Raw genomic sequence first — 22,910 nt, forward strand, 5'->3', positions numbered from 1 at the left:
ATCATTTTTGACTGCATTTGAATGCAAAATGACATTGAAATGTTCTATGAGGGTTTATGAACTGTGAAAAGGAGGGTGGTAGATTTGAAGAGGATATAGACAGGCTGGTGGAATGGATACATAGTGGTAAATAAAATTTAATGCAGAGAAATACAAAGTGAAACAGTTTGGTATGAAGAACGAGAAGAGACAATGCGTAATAACTGATACAATTTTAAAGGCAGAGCAGGACAGAGCGTCCTGGGGGGATATATTCGCAAATCATTGAAGGTGGGAAGACAAGTTGAGAAAATGGTTAATAAGGCAAACAGCATCCTGGGCTTTATAAATAGGAGCACAGAGTGCAAAAGCAAGGAAATTAAGGTCAACCTTTGTAAAACACTGGTTCAGCCTCAACTGGAGTATCATTTTCATTTCTGGGAACCAACCTTTAGGAAGGATGTAAAGACATTAGAAAGCCTGCAGAGAAGATTCACGAGAATGTGTCCCGGGATGAGGAACTTCAGTTACATGAATAAACTGGAGAAACTGGGATTGTTGTCCTTAGAGAAGAGAAGATTGAGAGGAGATTGATGAGACCATAAGAGCACAAGACCGTAAGACATAGGAGCAGAAATTAGGCCATTCAGCCCATCGAGTCTGCTTCGCCATTCAATCATGGCTGATAAGTTTCTCAACCCCATTCTCCAACCTTCTCCCCGTAACCATTGATCCCCTTACCAATCAAGAACCTATCTATCTCAGTCTTAAATACACTCAATGACCTGGCTTCCACAGCCTTCTGTGGCAATGAATTCCATAGATTCACCACTCTCTGGATAAAGAAGTTTCTCCTCATCTCTGTTCTAAAAGGTCTTCCCTTTACTCTGAGGCTGTGCCCTCGGGTCCTAGTCTCTCCTACTAATGGAAACATCTTCCCCACATCCACTCTATCCAGGCCTGTCAGTATTCTGTAAGTTTCAATCAGATCCCCCCTCATCCTTCTAAACTCCATCAAGTATAGACCCAGAGTCCTCAAACGTTCCTCATATGTTAAGCCCTTCATTCCTGGGATCATTCTCGTGAACCTCCTCTGGACCCTCTCCAGGGCCAGCACATCCTTCCTGAGATACGGGGCCCAGAATTGCTCACAATATTCTAAATGTGGTCTGACCAGAGCCTTATAAAGCCTCAGCAGCACATCCCTGCTTTTATATTCTAGTCCTCAAAAGACATTCAAAACCATGAGGGTCAGGTCAAAGTAGGTAGAGCAAAACTGTTGCCATTGGTGGAAAGATCGAGAGCCAGAGGGCACAGATTTAAGATGAATGAAAAAGAACATATGCTGACATGAGGGAAAACGTTTTTATGTGTGAGTGGTAAGGATCTGAGAATACGGTGGAGGCTGATTCAATCACGGTTTAAATGAGGAATTGGACAATTAGCTGAAGAGAGAAAATTCTCAGGACTACGGGGTAAATTGGAAAGGGACGAGCTGAGTGACTCTTGCAGAGGACAGCATCAACAAGGTGGGACTAATGGCCCCTTTCTCTGCTGTAATTATTTGATGATTCTATTATATTTAAAGAGACAGGCTCCCAACTTGCAGGTGAGATAATTTCTACTGCAGAGTTTGAAATCTCTCTGGAGTGTGAGTTGCTGAAGTTGTCAGATTGCAATGCAGGATCCAAAGATTCATCCAATAGTGTAACCATATCTCAGGCTCTGTCGGTCTCTCAGTCAGATACACCAGCAGTTATACACTGTTACACACAATGTGACAACATATCATATCGTCTTTGTCTTTTGGAAATCTTTAGTAGTTTGTATTTCAAATGTCTTGTTCCTGTTCACAGGGATGTACAATTCCATCAGTGACTTTGAGGAAGACCTGAAGAAGATGTGGTTCGGTCTATACTCCAGATCCAGCAACATCCTAGATTCCAGTGGCTTCGAGCATGTCTTTTCAGGCATGTAATGGTTTTGAAAAGTCTGACAAAACTCACAGCCATGGCGCAAGGGAATAAGCAGCACCCACAATCAGTTATCCCCAACACACCCATAAATGTGTGTATTAACTGGGTCAGAGATGTAACATCCTGAACCTTGTAGTGGTAGCTTTCACCATTACAGTCACCATCAGACAATCACCATTACATTCCCATTTCACAAGTGCACCATCAAGATGTCACTGACAGTCCATCTATGATGAGCTCACCATCACACAATGACCATCAAACTCTCGCCGTTAGATTCACTGTCACACATTCACCAATAAAATCTCACCATCCCACTCTCACTGTCACATATTCACCAATAAACTCTCACTACCCCACAGTCACTGTCACACTTCACCAATAAACACTCACTACCCCACTCTCACTGTCACACTCCATGAAAAAACTCTCACTACCCCACTCTCACTGTCACATATTCACCAATAAACTCTCACTATCCCAGTGCCACTGTCACACTCCACCAATAAACTCACACTACCCCACTCTCACTGTCACACTCCACCAATAAACTCTCACTACCCCACTCTCACTGTCACATATTCACCAATAAACTCTCACTATCCCAGTGCCACTGTCACACTCCACCAATAAACTCACACTATCCCACTCTCACTGTCACACTCCACCAATAAACTCTCACTACCCCACTCTCACTGTCACACTCCACCAATAAACTCTCACGACCCCTCTCTCACTGTCACACTACAATAATAAACTCTCACTACCCCACTCTCACTGTCAAACTCCACCAATAAACTCTCACTACACCACTCTCACTGGCAAACTCCACCAATAAACTCTCACTACTCCATTGTCACTGTCACACACCACCAATAAATTACCACTACCCAACTCTCAGTGTCATATTCCACCAATAAATTCTCACTACCTCAATCTCACTGTCATACTCCACTAATAAACTCTCAGCATGCCACTCTCACAGTCACAGTCCAGCAATGAACTCTCACTACCCCACTCTCACTATCACACTGCACCAATAAACTCTCACAACCTAACTCTCACTGTCACACTCCACCAAGGAATTCCTACTACCCCACTCTCACTGTCATACTCCACCAGTAAATTCTCACTACCTCAATCTCACTGTCACACTCCACCAATAAACTCTCAGCATGCCACTCTCGCAGTCACAGTCCACCAATAAACTCTCACTACCCCACTCTCACTGTCATACTCCACAAATAAACTCTCACTACCCCACTCTCACCGTCACACTCCACCAAGAAACTCTCAGCATGTCACTCTCACAGTCACAGTCCACCAATAAATTCTCACTACCCCACACACATTGTCACACTCCACCAATAAACTCTCATTACCCCACTCTCACTGTCACGCTTTCACCAATAAACTCTCACTAGCCACTCTCAGTGTAACACTCCACCAATAAACTCTCACTACAACATTCTCACTGTCACACTCCACCAATAAACTCTCACTACCCCACTCTCACTGTCACACTCCACCAATAAACTCTCATGACCCCTCTCTCATTGTCACACGACAATAATAAACTCTCACTACCCCAGCCTCACTGTCAAACTCCACCAATAAACTCTCACTACGCCACTCTCACTGTCAAACTCCACCAATAAACTCTCACAACTCCATTCTCACTGTCACACACCACCAATAAATTACCACTACCCAACTCTCATTGTCACACTCCACAAATAAACTCTCACCACGCCACTCTCACTGTCACGCATTCATCAATAAACTCTCACTACCCCAATCTCACTGTCACACTCCACCAATAAAATCGCACACCCCACTCTCACTGTCACATATTGACCAATAAACTATCACTACTCCATTCGCACTGTCACACACCACCAATAACTTCTCACTACCCCACACACATTGTCACAGTCCACAAATAAACTATCATTACCTGACTCTCACTGTCACACACCACCAATAAACTCTCACTACTACACTCTCACTGTCATGCTCAACCAATAAACTCTCACTACTGCACTCTCACTGTCACATGCCACCAATAAACTCTCACTACTACACTCTCACTGTCACACTCAACCAATAAACTCTCACTAATGCACTCTCACTGTCACATGCCAACAATAAACTCTCACTACCACACACAGACAGTCACAATCCACCAATAAACACTCACTAGCCACTCTCATTGTCACACTCCACAAATAAACTCTCACTACCCCACTCTCACTGTCACGCATTCACCAATAAACTCTCACTACACCACTCTCACTGTCAAACTCCACCAATAAACTCTCACTACACCACTCTCACTGTCACAATCCACCAATAAAATTTCACAACACACTCTTACTGTCACATATTGACCAATAAACTCTCACTAAGCCACTCGCAATGTCACACACCATCAATAAACTCTCACTACCCCACTCTCACTGTCACACTCCACGAATAAAATCTCACTATCCCACACTCACTGTCGCACTCCACCAATAAACTCACACTAGCCCACTCTCACGCAATCACCAATAAACTCTCACTACCCCACTCTCACTTTCACACCCCACCAATAGACTCTCACTACTCCACTCTCACTGTCACATATTCACCAATAAAATCTCACTACCCCACTCTCACTGTCACAGTCCACCAATAAACAATCACTACCCCACTCTCACTGTCATACTCCACCAATAAACTCTCACTACCCCACTCTCACCGTCACATTCCACCAATATACTCTCACTAGCCACTCACACTGTCACATTCCACCAATAAACACTCACTAGCCACTCTCAATCTCATACATTCACCAATAAACTCTCACTACTGCTTACTTCCTGTCACACTCCACCAATAAATTCTCACTACCCCACTCACACTGTCACATTCCACCAATAAACTCTCATTACCCCAGTCTCACTGTCACGCATTCACCAATAAACTCTCACTACACACATTCAGTGTCACACTCCACCAATAAAATCTCACTACAACACTCTCACTGTCACACTCCACCAATACACTCTCATTACCCCAAACTCACTGTCACATGCCATCAATAAACTCTGACTACCACACACAGACTGTCACACTCCACGAATAAACACTCACTAGCCACTCTCATTGTCACACTCCACAAATAAACTCTCACTACCCCACTCTCACTGTCACGCATTCACCAATAAACTCTCACTACCCCACTCTCACTGTCACACTCCACCAATAAACTCTCATGACCCCTCTCTCATTGTCACACGACAATAATAAACTCTCACTACCCCAGCCTCACTGTCAAACTCCACCAATAAACTCTCACTACCCCACTCTCACTGTCAAACTCCACCAATAAACTCTCACAACTCCATTCTCACTGTCACACACCACCAATAAATTACAACTACCCAACTCTCATTGTCAAACTCCACAAAAAAACTCTCACCACGCCACTCTCACCGTCACGCATTCATCAATAAACTCTCACTACCCCACTCTCACTGTCACACTCCACCAATAAACTCTCACTACCCCAATCTCACTGTCACAGTCCACCAATAAAATCGCACACCCCACTCTCACTGTCACATATTGACCAATAAACTATCACTACTCCATTCGCACGGTCACACACCACCAATAACTTCTCACTACCCCACACACATTGTCACAGTCCATAAATAAACTATCATTACCTGACTCTCACTGTCACACACCACCAATAAACTCTCAGTACTACACTCTCATTGTCATGCTCAACCAATAAACTCTCACTACTGCACTCTCACTGTCACATGCCACCAATAAACTCTCACTACTACACTCTCACTGTCACACTCCACAAATAAACTCTCACTACCCCACTCTCACTGTCACGCATTCACCAATAAACTCTCACTACCCCACTCTCACTCTCACACACCACCAATAAAATTTCACACCCCACCCTCAATGTCACATATTGACCAATCAACTCTCACTACCCCACTCGCAATGTCACACACCACCAATAACCTCTCACTACCACACTCTCACTGTCACACTCCACGAATAAACTCTCACTATCCCACTCTCAGTGTCGCACTCCACCAATAAACTCACACTAACCCACTCTCACTGTCAATCATTCACCAATAAACTCTCACTACCCCACTCTCACTGTCACACTCCACCAATAAACTCTCACTACACCACTCTCACTGTCACACTCCACCAATAGACTCTCACTACCCCACTCACACTGTCACAAATTCACCAATAAAATCTCACTACACAACTCGCACTGTCACACACCACCAATAACCTCTCACTACCCCACTCTCACTGACACACTCCACCAATAAACTCTCACTACCCTACTCTCACTGTCACACTACAGCAATAAACTCTCACTACCCCACTCACACTGTCATACTCCACCAATAAACTCTCACTACCCCACTCTCACTGTCACACTCCACCAATAAACACTCATTAGCCACTCTCATTGTCACACATTCACCAATAAACTCTCACAACCGCAATCTTCCTGTCACACTCCACCAATAAATTATCACTACCCCATTCACACTGTCACATTCCACCAATAAACTCTCATTACCCCACTCTCACTGTCACGCATTCAAGAATAAACTCTCACAACACATTCTCCCGGACACACTCCACCAATAAACTCTCACTACCCATCTCTCACTGCCACACTCCACCAATAAACTCTCACTACCCCACTCTCCCTGTCAAACTTCACCAATAAACTCTCACTACCCCACTCTCCCTGTCATACTCCAGCAATAAACACTCACTACCCCACTCTCACCGTCACATTCCACCAATAAACTCTCACTGGCCACTCACACTGTCACATTCCACCAATAAACACTCACTAGCCACTCTCAATCTCATACATTCACCAATAAACTCTCACTACTGCTTACTTCCTGTCACACTCCACCAATAACTTCTCACTACCCCACTCACACTGTCACATTCCACCAATAAACTCTCACTACCCCACTCTCACTGTCACGCATTCACCAATAAACTCTCACTACACACAGTCAGTGTCACACTCCACCAATAAAATCTCACTACAACACTCTCACTATCACACTCCACCAATACACTCTCATTACCCCACTCTCACTGTCACATGCCATCAATAAACTCTGACTACCACACACAGACTGTCACACTCCACGAATAAACACTCACTAGCCACTCTCATTGTCACACTCCACAAATAAACTCTCACTACCCCACTCTCACTGTCACGCATTCACCAATAAACTCTCACTACCCCACTCTCACTCTCACACACCACCAATAAAATTTCACACCCCACCCTCAATGTCACATATTGACCAATCAACTCTCACTACACCACTCGCAATGTCACACACCACCAATAACCTCCCACTACCACACTCTCACTGTCACACTCCACGAATAAACTCTCACTATCCCACTCTCAGTTTCGCACTCCACCAATAAACTCTCACTACCCCACTCTCACTGTCACACTCCACCAATAAACTCTCACTACACCACTCTCACTGTCACACTCCACCAATAGACTCTCAGTACTCCACTCACACTGTCACATATTCACCAATAAAATCTCACTACACAACTCGCACTGTCACACACCACCAATAACCTCTCACTACCCCACTCTCACTGACACACTCCACCAATAAACTCTCACTACCCTACTCTCACTGTCACACTGCAGCAATAAACTCTCACTACCCCACTCACACTGTCATACTCCACCAATAAACTCTCACTACCCCACTCTCACTGTCACACTCCACCAATAAACACTCATTAGCCACTCTCATTGTCACACATTCACCAATAAACTCTCACAACCGCAATCTTCCTGTCACACTCCACCAATAAATTATCACTACCCCATTCACACTGTCACATTCCACCAATAAACTCTCATTACCCCACTCTCACTGTCACGCATTCAAGAATAAACTCTCACAACACATTCTCCCGGTCACACTCCACCAATAAACTCTCACTACTCCACTCTCAATGTCATACTCCACCAATAAACACTCACTACCCATCTCTCACTGTCACACTCCACCAATAAACTCTCACTACCCCACTCTCCCTGTCACACTCCAGCAATAAATACTCACTACCCCACTCTGAATGTCACACTCCACCAATAAACTCTCATTACCCCACTCTCACTGTTATGCATTCACCAATAATGTCTCACTATAGACTCTCACTGTCACAGTCTACCAATAATCTCTCACTACCCCACTCTCACTGTCACACTCCAGCAATAAACTCTCACTACCCCACTCTCCCTGTCACAATCCAGCAATAAACTCTCACTACTGCACTCTCATTGTCACACGCCACCAATAAACTCTCACTACCACACTGACACTGTCACGCTACACCAATAAACACTCACTAGCCACTCTCATTGTCAAACAACACCAATAACCGCTCACTACCCCACTCTCACTGTCACGCATTCACCAATAAGCTCTCACTACCCCACTCTCACTGTCACACTCCACCAATAAACTTTCACTACCCCACTCTCACTGTCACACTCCACCAATAAAGTCTCACTACCCCACTGTCACTGTCACATATTCAGCAATAAACTCCCACTACCCCACTCGCACTGTCACACACCACCAATAACGTCTCACGACCCCACTCTCACTGTCACACTCCACCAATAAACTCTCACTATCCCACTCTTACTGTCGCACTCCACCAATGAACTCTCAGTGCCCCACTCTCACTGTCGCACTCCACCAATAAACTCTCAGTACCCCACTCTCACTGTCACACTCCACCAATAAACACTCGCAACCCCACTCTCACTGTCACACACCACCAATAAACTCTCACTACCCCACTCTCACTGTCACACACCACCAATAACCTCTCACTACACCACTCTCACTGTCATACTCCACCAATAAACTCTCACTACCCAACTCTCACTGTCACACTCCACCAATAAACTCTCACTACCTCAATCTCACGGTCACACTCCACCAATAAACTCTCACCATCCCACTGTCACAGTCACAGCCCACCAATAAACTCTCACTACCCCACTCTCACTGTCACACTCCACAATTAAACTCTCACTACTGCAAACTCACTGTCACACACCACCAATAAACTCTCACTACCCCACACTCACTGTCACATTCCACGAATAAGCTCTCACTAGGCACTCACACTGTCACATTCCACCAATAAACACTCACTAGCCACTCTCATTGTCACACATTCACCAATAAACTCTCACTACCCCACTCTCACTGTCACGCATTCACCAATAAACTCTCACTACCCAACTCTCACTGTCACACTATACAAATAAACTCTCATTACTGCACCCTCACTGTCACCCGCCACCAATAAACTCTAACTACCCCACACTCACTGTCACATTCCACCAATAAACTCTCACTAGTCACTCACACTGTCACACTCCACCAATAAACACTCACTAGCCACTCTCATTTTCACACTCCACCAATAAACTCTCACTACCGCAATCTCCATGTCACACTCCACCAATAAACTCTCACTACCCCACTCTCAATGTCATACTCCACCAATAAACTCTCACTACCCATCTCTCACTGCCACACTCCACCAATAAACTCTCACTACCCCACTCTCACTGTCATGAATTCACCAATAAACTCTCACTACCCCACTCTCCCTGTCATACTCCAGCAATAAACACTCACTACCCCACTCTCACCGTCACATTCCACCAATAAACTCTCACTAGCCACTCACACTGTCACATTCCACCAATAAACACTCACTAGCCACTCTCAATCTCATACATTCACCAATAAACTCTCACTACTGCTTACTTCCTGTCACACTCCACCAATAAATTCTCACTACCACACTCACACTGTCACATTCCACCAATAAACTCTCATTACCCCACTCTCACTGTCACGCATTCACCAATAAACTCTCACTACCCGACTCTCACTGTCACGCATTCACCAATAAACTCTCACTATCCCACTCTCACTCTCACACACCACCAATAAAATTTCACACCACACCCTCAATGTCACATATTGACCAATCAACTCTCACTACACCACTCGCAATGTCACACACCACCAATAACCTCCCACTACCACACTCTCACTGTCACACTCCACGAATAAACTCTCACTATCCCACTCTCAGTTTCGCACTCCACCAATAAACTCTCACTACCCCACTCTCACTGTCACACTCCACCAATAAACTCTCACTACACCACTCTCACTGTCACACTCCACCAATAGACTCTCAGTACTCCACTCACACTGTCACATATTCACCAATAAAATCTCACTACACAACTCGCACTGTCACACACCACCAATAACCTCTCACTACCCCACTCTCACTGACACACTCCACCAATAAACTCTCACTACCCTACTCTCACTGTCACACTGCAGCAATAAACTCTCACTACCCCACTCACACTGTCATACTCCACCAATAAACTCTCACTACCCCACTCTCACTGTCACACTCCACCAATAAACACTCATTAGCCACTCTCATTGTCACACATTCACCAATAAACTCTCACAACCGCAATTTTCCTGTCACACTCCACCAATAAATTATCACTACCCCATTCACACTGTCACATTCCACCAATAAACTCTCATTACCCCACTCTCACTGTCACGCATTCAAGAATAAACTCTCACAACACATTCTCCCGGTCACACTCCACCAATAAACTCTCACTACTCCACTCTCAATGTCATACTCCACCAATAAACACTCACTACCCATCTCTCACTGTCACACTCCACCAATAAACTCTCACTACCCCACTCTCCCTGTCACACTCCAGCAATAAATACTCACTACCCCACTCTGAATGTCACACTCCACCAATAAACTCTCATTACCCCACTCTCACTGTTATGCATTCACCAATAATGTCTCACTATAGACTCTCACTGTCACAGTCTACCAATAATCTCTCACTACCCCACTCTCACTGTCACACTCCAGCAATAAACTCTCACTACCCCACTCTCCCTGTCACAATCCAGCAATAAACTCTCACTACTGCACTCTCATTGTCACACGCCACCAATAAACTCTCACTACCACACTGACACTGTCACGCTACACCAATAAACACTCACTAGCCACTCTCATTGTCAAACAACACCAATAAACTCTCACTACCCCACTCTCACTGTCACACACCACCAATAACCTCTCACTACCCCACTCTCACTGTCACACTCCACCAATAAACTTTCACTACCCCACTCTCACTGTCACACTCCACCAATAAAGTCTCACTACCCCACTCTCACTGTCACATATTCACCAATAAACTCCCACTACCCCACTCGCACTGTCACACACCACCAATAACCTCTTAATTCCCCCCTCTCACTGTCACACTCCACCAATAAACTCTCACTAACCCACTCTCACTGTCACACTCCACCAATAAACTCTCACTTCCCCACTCTCCCTGTCACACTCCACCAATAAACTCTCACCATCCCACTGTCACAGTCACAGCCCACCAATAAACTCTCACTACCCCACTCTCACTGTCACACTCCACAATTAAACTCTCACTACTGCAAACTCACTGTCACACACCACCAATAAACTCTCACTACCCCACACTCACTGTCACATTCCACGAATAAGCTCTCACTAGGCACTCACACTGTCACATTCCACCAATAAACACTCACTAGCCACTCTCATTGTCACACATTCACCAATAAACTCTCACTACCCCACTCTCACTGTCAAGCATACACCAATAAACTCTCACTACCCAACTCTCACTGTCACACTATACAAATAAACTCTCATTACTGCACCCTCACTGTCACCCGCCACCAATAAACTCTAACTACCCCACACTCACTGTCACATTCCACCAATAAACTCTCACTAGTCACTCACACTGTCACACTCCACCAATAAACACTCACTAGCCACTCTCATTTTCACACTCCACCAATAAACTCTCACTACCGCAATCTCCATGTCACACTCCACCAATAAACTCTCACTACCCCACTCTCAATGTCATACTCCACCAATAAACTCTCGCTACCCATCTCTCACTGCCACACTCCACCAATAAACTCTCACTACCCCACTCTCCCTGTCAAACTTCACCAATAAACTCTCACTACCCCACTCTCCCTGTCATACTCCAGCAATAAACACTCACTACCCCACTCTCACCGTCACATTCCACCAATAAACTCTCACTAGCCACTCACACTGTCACATTCCACCAATAAACACTCACTAGCCACTCTCAATCTCATACATTCACCAATAAACTCTCACTACTGCTTACTTCCTGTCACACTCCACCAATAAATTCTCACTACCACACTCACACTGTCACATTCCACCAATAAACTCTCATTACCCCACTCTCACTGTCACGCATTCACCAATAAACTCTCACTACCCGACTCTCACTGTCACGCATTCACCAATAAACTCTCACTATCCCACTCTCACTCTCACACACCACCAATAAAATTTCACACCCCACCCTCAATGTCACATATTCACCAATAAAATCTCACTACACAACTCGCACTGTCACACACCACCAATAACCTCCCACTACCCCACTCTCACTGACACACTCCACCAATAAACTCTCACTACCCTACTCTCACTGTCACACTGCAGCAATAAACTCTCACTACCCCACTCACACTGTCATACTCCACCAATAAACTCTCACTACCCCACTCTCACTGTCACACTCCACCAATAAACACTCATTAGCCACTCTCATTGTCACACATTCACCAATAAACTCTCACAACCGCAATTTTCCTGTCACACTCCACCAATAAATTATCACTACCCCATTCACACTGTCACATTCCACCAATAAACTCTCATTACCCCACTCTCACTGTCACGCATTCAAGAATAAACTCTCACAACACATTCTCCCGGTCACACTCCACCAATAAACTCTCACTACTCCACTCTCAATGTCATACTCCACCAATAAACACTCACTACCCATCTCTCACTGTCACACTCCACCAATAAACTCTCACTACCCCACTCTCCCTGTCACACTCCAGCAATAAATACTCACTACCCCACTCTGAATGTCACACTCCACCAATAAACTCTCATTACCCCACTCTCACTGTTATGCATTCACCAATAATGTCTCACTATAGACTCTCACTGTCACAGTCTACCAATAATCTCTCACTACCCCACTCTCACTGTCACACTCCAGCAATAAACTCTCACTACCCCACTCTCCCTGTCACAATCCAGCAATAAACTCTCACTACTGCACTCTCATTGTCACACGCCACCAATAAACTCTCACTACCACACTGACACTGTCACGCTACACCAATAAACACTCACTAGCCACTCTCATTGTCAAACAACACCAATAACCGCTCACTACCCCACTCTCACTGTCACGCATTCACCAATAAGCTCTCACTACCCCACTCTCACTGTCACACTCCACCAATAAACTTTCACTACCCCACTCTCACTGTCACACTCCACCAATAAAGTCTCACTACCCCACTGTCACTGTCACATATTCACCAATAAACTCCCACTACCCCACTCGCACTGTCACACACCACCAATAACGTCTCACGACCCCACTCTCACTGTCACACTCCACCAATAAACTCTCACTATCCCACTCTTACTGTCGCACTCCACCAATGAACTCTCAGTGCCCCACTCTCACTGTCGCACTCCACCAATAAACTCTCAGTACCCCACTCTCACTGTCACACTCCACCAATAAACACTCGCAACCCCACTCTCACTGTCACACACCACCAATAACCTCTCACTACCCCACTCTCACTGTCACACACCACCAATAAACTCTCACTACCCCACTCTCACTGTCACACACCACCAATAACCTCTCACTACACCACTCTCACTGTCATACTCCACCAATAAACTCTCACTACCCAACTCTCACTGTCACACTCCACCAATAAACTCTCACTACCTCAATCTCACGGTCACACTCCACCAATAAACTCTCACCATCCCACTGTCACAGTCACAGCCCACCAATAAACTCTCACTACCCCACTCTCACTGTCACACTCCACAATTAAACTCTCACTACTGCAAACTCACTGTCACACACCACCAATAAACTCTCACTACCCCACACTCACTGTCACATTCCACGAATAAGCTCTCACTAGGCACTCACACTGTCACATTCCACCAATAAACACTCACTAGCCACTCTCATTGTCACACATTCACCAATAAACTCTCACTACCCCACTCTCACTGTCACACATTCACCAATAAACTCTCACTACCCAACTCTCACTGTCACACTATACAAATAAACTCTCATTACTGCACCCTCACTGTCACCCGCCACCAATAAACTCTAACTACCCCACACTCACTGTCACATTCCACCAATAAACTCTCACTAGTCACTCACACTGTCACACTCCACCAATAAACACTCACTAGCCACTCTCATTTTCACACTCCACCAATAAACTCTCACTACCGCAATCTCCATGTCACACTCCACCAATAAACTCTCACTACCCCACTCTCAATGTCATACTCCACCAATAAACTCTCACTACCCATCTCTCACTGCCACACTCCACCAATAAACTCTCACTACCCCACTCTCCCTGTCAAACTTCACCAATAAACTCTCACTACCCCACTCTCCCTGTCATACTCCAGCAATAAACACTCACTACCCCACTCTCACCGTCACATTCCACCAATAAACTCTCACTAGCCACTCACACTGTCACATTCCACCAATAAACACTCACTAGCCACTCTCAATCTCATACATTCACCAATAAACTCTCACTACTGCTTACTTCCTGTCACACTCCACCAATAAATTCTCACTACCCCACTCACACTGTCACATTCCACCAATAAACTCTCATTACCCCACTCTCACTGTCACGCATTCACCAATAACCTCTCACTACACCACTCTCCCAGTCACACTCCACCAATAAACTCTCACTACACCACTCTCACTGTCACACTCCACCAATAAACTCTCACCATCCTACTCTCACAGTCACAGCCCACCAATAAACTCTCACTACCCCACTCTCACTGTCACACTCCACAATTAAACTCTCACTACTGCAAACTCACTGTCACACTCCACCAATAAACTCTCACTATCCCACTCTCAGTTTCGCACTCCACCAATAAACTCTCACTACCCCACTCTCACTGTCACACTCCACCAATAAACTCTCACTACACCACTCTCACTGTCACACTCCACCAATAGACTCTCAGTACTCCACTCACACTGTCACATATTCACCAATAAAATCTCACTACACAACTCGCACTGTCACACACCACCAATAACCTCTCACTACCCCACTCTCACTGACACACTCCACCAATTAACTCTCACTACCCTACTCTCACTGTCACACTGCAGCAATAAACTCTCACTACCCCACTCACACTGTCATACTCCACCAATAAACTCTCACTACCCCACTCTCACTGTCACACTCCACCAATAAACACTCATTAGCCACTCTCATTGTCACACATTCACCAATAAACTCTCACAACCGCAATTTTCCTGTCACACTCCACCAATAAATTATCACTACCCCATTCACACTGTCACATTCCACCAATAAACTCTCATTACCCCACTCTCACTGTCACGCATTCAAGAATAAACTCTCACAACACATTCTCCCGGTCACACTCCACCAATAAACTCTCACTACTCCACTCTCAATGTCATACTCCACCAAGAAACACTCACTACCCATCTCTCACTGTCACACTCCACCAATAAACTCTCACTACCCCACTCTCCCTGTCACACTCCAGCAATAAATACTCACTACCCCACTCTGAATGTCACACTCCACCAATAAACTCTCATTACCTCACTCTCACTGTTATGCATTCACCAATAATGTCTCACTATAGACTCTCACTGTCACAGTCTACCAATAATCTCTCACTACCCCACTCTCACTGTCACACTCCAGCAATAAACTCTCACTACCCCACTCTCCCTGTCACAATCCAGCAATAAACTCTCACTACTGCACTCTCATTGTCACACGCCACCAATAAACTCTCACTACCACACTGACACTGTCACGCTACACCAATAAACACTCACTAGCCACTCTCATTGTCAAACAACACCAATAACCGCTCACTACCCCACTCTCACTGTCACGCATTCACCAATAAGCTCTCACTACCCCACTCTCACTGTCACACTCCACCAATAAACTTTCACTACCCCACTCTCACTGTCACACTCCACCAATAAAGTCTCACTACCCCACTGTCACTGTCACATATTCACCAATAAACTCCCACTACCCCACTCGCACTGTCACACACCACCAATAACGTCTCACGACCCCACTCTCACTGTCACACTCCACCAATAAACTCTCACTATCCCACTCTTACTGTCGCACTCCACCAATGAACTCTCAGTGCCCCACTCTCACTGTCGCACTCCACCAATAAACTCTCAGTACCCCACTCTCACTGTCACACTCCACCAATAAACACTCGCAACCCCACTCTCACTGTCACACACCACCAATAACCTCTCACTACCCCACTCTCACTGTCACACACCACCAATAAACTCTCACTACCCCACTCTCACTGTCACACACCACCAATAACCTCTCACTACACCACTCTCACTGTCATACTCCACCAATAAACTCTCACTACCCAACTCTCACTGTCACACTCCACCAATAAACTCTCACTACCTCAATCTCACGGTCACACTCCACCAATAAACTCTCACCATCCCACTGTCACAGTCACAGCCCACCAATAAACTCTCACTACCCCACTCTCACTGTCACACTCCACAATTAAACTCTCACTACTGCAAACTCACTGTCACACACCACCAATAAACTCTCACTACCCCACACTCACTGTCACATTCCACGAATAAGCTCTCACTAGGCACTCACACTGTCACATTCCACCAATAAACACTCACTAGCCACTCTCATTGTCACACATTCACCAATAAACTCTCACTACCCCACTCTCACTGTCACACATTCACCAATAAACTCTCACTACCCAACTCTCACTGTCACACTATACAAATAAACTCTCATTACTGCACCCTCACTGTCACCCGCCACCAATAAACTCTAACTACCCCACACTCACTGTCACATTCCACCAATAAACTCTCACTAGTCACTCACACTGTCACACTCCACCAATAAACACTCACTAGCCACTCTCATTTTCACACTCCACCAATAAACTCTCACTACCGCAATCTCCATGTCACACTCCACCAATAAACTCTCACTACCCCACTCTCAATGTCATACTCCACCAATAAACTCTCACTACCCATCTCTCACTGCCACACTCCACCAATAAACTCTCACTACCCCACTCTCCCTGTCAAACTTCACCAATAAACTCTCACTACCCCACTCTCCCTGTCATACTCCAGCAATAAACACTCACTACCCCACTCTCACCGTCACATTCCACCAATAAACTCTCACTAGCCACTCACACTGTCACATTCCACCAATAAACACTCACTAGCCACTCTCAATCTCATACATTCACCAATAAACTCTCACTACTGCTTACTTCCTGTCACACTCCACCAATAAATTCTCACTACCGCACTCACACTGTCACATTCCACCAATAAACTCTCATTACCCCACTCTCACTGTCACGCATTCACCAATAACCTCTCACTACACCACTCTCCCAGTCACACTCCACCAATAAACTCTCACTACACCACTCTCACTGTCACACTCCACCAATAAACTCTCACCATCCTACTCTCACAGTCACAGCCCACCAATAAACTCTCACTACCCCACTCTCACTGTCACACTCCACAATTAAACTCTCACTACTGCAAACTCACTGTCACACTCCACCAATAAACTCTCACTACCCCACTCTCCCTGTCAAACTTCACCAATAAACTCTCACTACCCCACTCTCCCTGTCATACTCCAGCAATAAACACTCACTACCCCACTCTCACCGTCACATTCCACCAATAAACTCTCACTAGCCACTCACACTGTCACATTCCACCAATAAACACTCACTAGCCACTCTCAATCTCATACATTCACCAATAAACTCTCACTACTGCTTACTTCCTGTCACACTCCACCAATAAATTCTCACTACCCCACTCACACTGTCACATTCCACCAATAAACTCTCATTACCCCACTCTCACTGTCACGCATTCACCAATAACCTCTCACTACACCACTCTCCCAGTCACACTCCACCAATAAACTCTCACTACACCACTCTCACTGTCACACTCCACCAATAAACTCTCACCATCCTACTCTCACAGTCACAGCCCACCAATAAACTCTCACTACCCCACTCTCACTGTCACACTCCACAATTAAACTCTCACTACTGCAAACTCACTGTCACACACCACCAATAAACTCTCACTACCCAACTCTCACTGTCACACTATACAAATAAACTCTCACTACTGCACCCTCACTGTCGCCCGCCACAAATAAACTCTAACTACCCCACACTCACTGTCACATTCCACGAATAAGCTCTCACTAGGCACTCACACTGTCACATTCCACCAATAAACACTCACTAGCCACTCTCATTGTCACACATTCACCAATAAACTCTCACTACTCCACTCTCACTGTCACACTCCACCAATAAACACTCACTAGCCACACTCATTGTCACACTCCACCAATAAACTATTACTATCCCACTCTTAAAGACGCACTCCACCAATAAACTATCAGTACTCCACTCTCACTGTAACACACCACCAATACACTCTCACTACCCCACTCTCACTGTCACACACCATCAATAAACTCTCACTACCCCACTCATCCCTGTCACACTCCACCAATAAACTCACATTACCCCACTCTCATTGTAACACTCCACCAATAAACACTCCCAACACCACTCTCACAGTCACACTCCACCAAGAAACTCTCACTACACCGCTCTCACTGGCATACTCCACCAATAAACTCTCACAACCCCACTCTCACTGTCACACACCACCAATAAACTCTCACCATCCCACTGTCACAGTCACAGCCCACCAATAAACTCTCACTACCCCACTCTCACAGTCACACTCCACAATTAAACTCTCACTACCCCACTCTCACTGTCACACTCATATCCACCAATAAACACTCATTAGCCACTCTCATTGTCACACATTCACCAATAAACTCTCACAACCGCAATCTTCCTGTCACACTCCAACAATAAATTATCACTACCCCATTCACACTGTCACATTCCACCAATAAACTCTCATTAGCCCACTCTCACTGTCACGCATTCAAGAATAAACTCTCACAACACATTCTCCCGGTCACACTCCACCAATAAACTCTCACTACCCAACTCTCAATGTCATACTCCACCAATAAACACTCACTACACATCTCTCACTGTCACACTCCACCAATAAACTCTCACTACCCCACTCTCCCTGTCAAACTTCACCAATAAACTCTCACTACCCAATTCTCCCTGTCACACTCCAGCAATAAACACTCACTACCCCACTCTGAATGTCACACTCCACCAATAAACTCTCATTACCCCACTCTCACTGTCACGCATTCACCAATAATGTCTCACTATAGACTCTCACTGTCACACTCTACCAATAATCTCTCACTACCCCACTCTCACTGTCACACTCCAGCAATAAACTCTCACTACCCCACTCTCCCTGTCACAATCCAGCAATAAACTCTCACTACTGCACTCTCACTGTCACACGCCACCAATAAACTCTCACTACCACACTGACACTGTCACGCTACACCAATAAACACTCACTAGCCACTCTCATTGTCAAACAACACCAATAACCGCTCACTACCCCACTCCCACTGTCACGCATTCACCAATAAGCTCTCACTACCCCACTCTCACTGTCACACTCCACCAATAAACTTTCACTACCCCACTCTCACTGTCACACTCCACCAATAAAGTCTCACTACCCCACTCTCATTGTCACATATTCACCAATAAACTCTCACTACCCCACTCGCAGTGTCACACACCACCAATAACGTCTCACGACCCCACTCTCACTGTCACACTCCACCAATAAACTCTCACTATCCCACTCTTACTGTCGCACTCCACCAATGAACTCTCAGTGCCCCACTCTCACTGTCACACACCACCAATAACCTCTCACTACCCCACTCTCACTGTCACACTCAACCAATAAACTCTCATTATCCCTCTCTTACTGTCGCACTCCACCAATGAACTCTCAGTACCCCACTCTCACTGTCACACTCCACCAATAAACACTCGCAACCCCACTCTCACTGTCACACACCACCAATAACCTCTCACTACCCCACTCTCACTGTCACACACCACCAATAAACTCTCACTACCCCACTCTCACTGTCACACACCACCAATAACCTCTCACTACACCACTCTCCCAGTCACACTCCACCAATAAACTCTCACTACACCACTCTCACTGTCACACTCCACCAATAAACTCTCACTACCCAACTCTCACTGTCACACTCCACCAATAAACTCTCACTACCTCAATCTCACGGTCACACTCCACCAATAAACTCTCACCATCCCACTGTCACAGTCACAGCCCACCAATAAACTCTCACTACCCCACTCTCACTGTCACACTCCACAATTAAACTCTCACTACTGCAAACTCACTGTCACACACCACCAATAAACTCTCACTACCCCACACTCACTGTCACATTCCACGAATAAGCTCTCACTAGGCACTCACACTGTCACATTCCACCAATAAACACTCACTAGCCACTCTCATTGTCACACATTCACCAATAAACTCTCACTACCCCACTCTCACTGTCACGCATTCACCAATAAACTCTCACTACCGCAATCTCCATGTCACACTTCACCAATAAACTCTCACTACCCCACTCTCACTGTCACACACCACCAATAAACTATCACTACCCAACTCTCACTGTCACACTATACAAATAAACTCTCATTACTGCACCCTCACTGTCACCCGCCACCAATAAACTCTAACTACCCCACACTCACTGTCACGCATTCACAAATAATCTCTTACTACACACTCTCATTGTCACATTCCACCAATAAACTCTCACTAGCCACTCACATTGTCACACTCCACAAATAAACACTCACTAGCCACTCTCATTTTCACACTCCACCAATAAAATCTCACTACCGCAATCTTCCTGTCACACTCCCCCAATAAACTCTCACTACCCCACTCTCCCTGTCACACTCCACCAATAAACTCTCACTACCCAACTCTCATTGTCACACTCCACGAATTAACTCTCACTACCCCACTCTCACTGTCACACTGCACCAATAAACACTCAGTAGCCACTCTCATTGTCACCCATTCACCAATAAACTCTCACTACCGCAATCTCACTGTCACACACCACCAATAAACTCTCACTATCCCACTCTCACTGTCACACTCCACAAATGAACTCTCACTACCCCACACGCACTGTCACAATCCACCAATAAACTCTCACTAGCCACTCACACTCTCACACTCCACCAATAAACACTCACTAGCCACTCTCATTGTCACACATTCACCAATAAACTCTCACAACCGCAATCGTCCTGTCACACTCCACCAATAAATTATCGCTACCCCACCCACACTGTCAAACTCCACCAATAAACTCTCATTACCCCACTGTCACTGTCACACTCCACAATTAAACTCTCAATACTGCAAACTCACTGTCACACACCACCAATAAACTCTCACTGTCCCACTTTCACTGACACACTCCACCAATAAACACTCATTACTGCACCCTCACCGTCACACTCCACCAATAAACTCTAATAATCCCACTCTCACTGTCACACACCACCAATAACCTCTCACTACACCACTCTCCCAGTCACACTCCACCAATAAACTCTCACTGCACCACTCTCACTGTCATACTCCACCAATAAACTCTCACTACCCAACTCTCACTGTCACACTCCACCAATAAACTCTCACTACCTCAATCTCACGGTCACACTCCACCAATAAACTCTCACCATCCCACTGTCACAGTCACAGCCCACCAATAAACTCTCACTACCCCACTCTCACTGTCACACTCCACAATTAAACTCTCACTACTGCAAAGTCACTGTCACACACCACCAATAAACTCTCACTACCCAACTCTCACTGTCACACTCCACCAATAAACACTCACAACACCACTCTCATTACTGCACCCTCACTGTCACCCGCCACAAATAAACTCTAACTACCCCACACTCACTGTCACATTCCACGAATAAGCTCTCACTAGGCACTCACACTGTCACATTCCACCAATAAACACTCACTAGCCACTCTCATTGTCACACATTCACCAATAAACTCTCACTACTCCACTCTCACTGTCACACTCCACCAATAAACACTCACTAGCCACTCTCATTGTCACACTCCACCAATAAACTCTCACTATCCCACTCTTAAAGTCGCACTCCACCAATAAACTATCAGTACCCCACTCTCACTGTAACACACCACCAATACACTCTCACTACCCCACTCTCACTGTCACACACCATCAATAAACTCTCACTACCCCACTCATCCCTGTCACACTCCACCAATAAACTCACACTACCCCACTCTCATTGTAACACTCCACCAATAAACACTCCCAACACCACTCTCACAGTCACACTCCACCAAGAAACTCTCACTACACCGCTCTCACTGGCATACTCCACCAATAAACTCTCACTACC

At 45.5% G+C, this 22,910-nt stretch overlaps 1 protein-coding gene across 1 annotated transcript in view; it reads left to right on the forward strand.

The window, feature by feature from the left end:
* The window catches only part of endou (endonuclease, polyU-specific), a 164,631-nt gene that overhangs the window by 57,836 nt on the left and 83,885 nt on the right, over positions 1-22,910 (forward strand). The window contains exon 9 of the mRNA XM_041174297.1: positions 1,836-1,949. Coding sequence (XP_041030231.1) covers positions 1,836-1,949 — 114 coding nt within the window. The remainder of the gene's footprint in view (positions 1-1,835; positions 1,950-22,910) is intronic.

This window comes from Carcharodon carcharias, chromosome 25 (genome assembly GCF_017639515.1).
Source record: "Carcharodon carcharias isolate sCarCar2 chromosome 25, sCarCar2.pri, whole genome shotgun sequence".
Lineage (NCBI taxonomy): Eukaryota > Metazoa > Chordata > Chondrichthyes > Lamniformes > Lamnidae > Carcharodon > Carcharodon carcharias.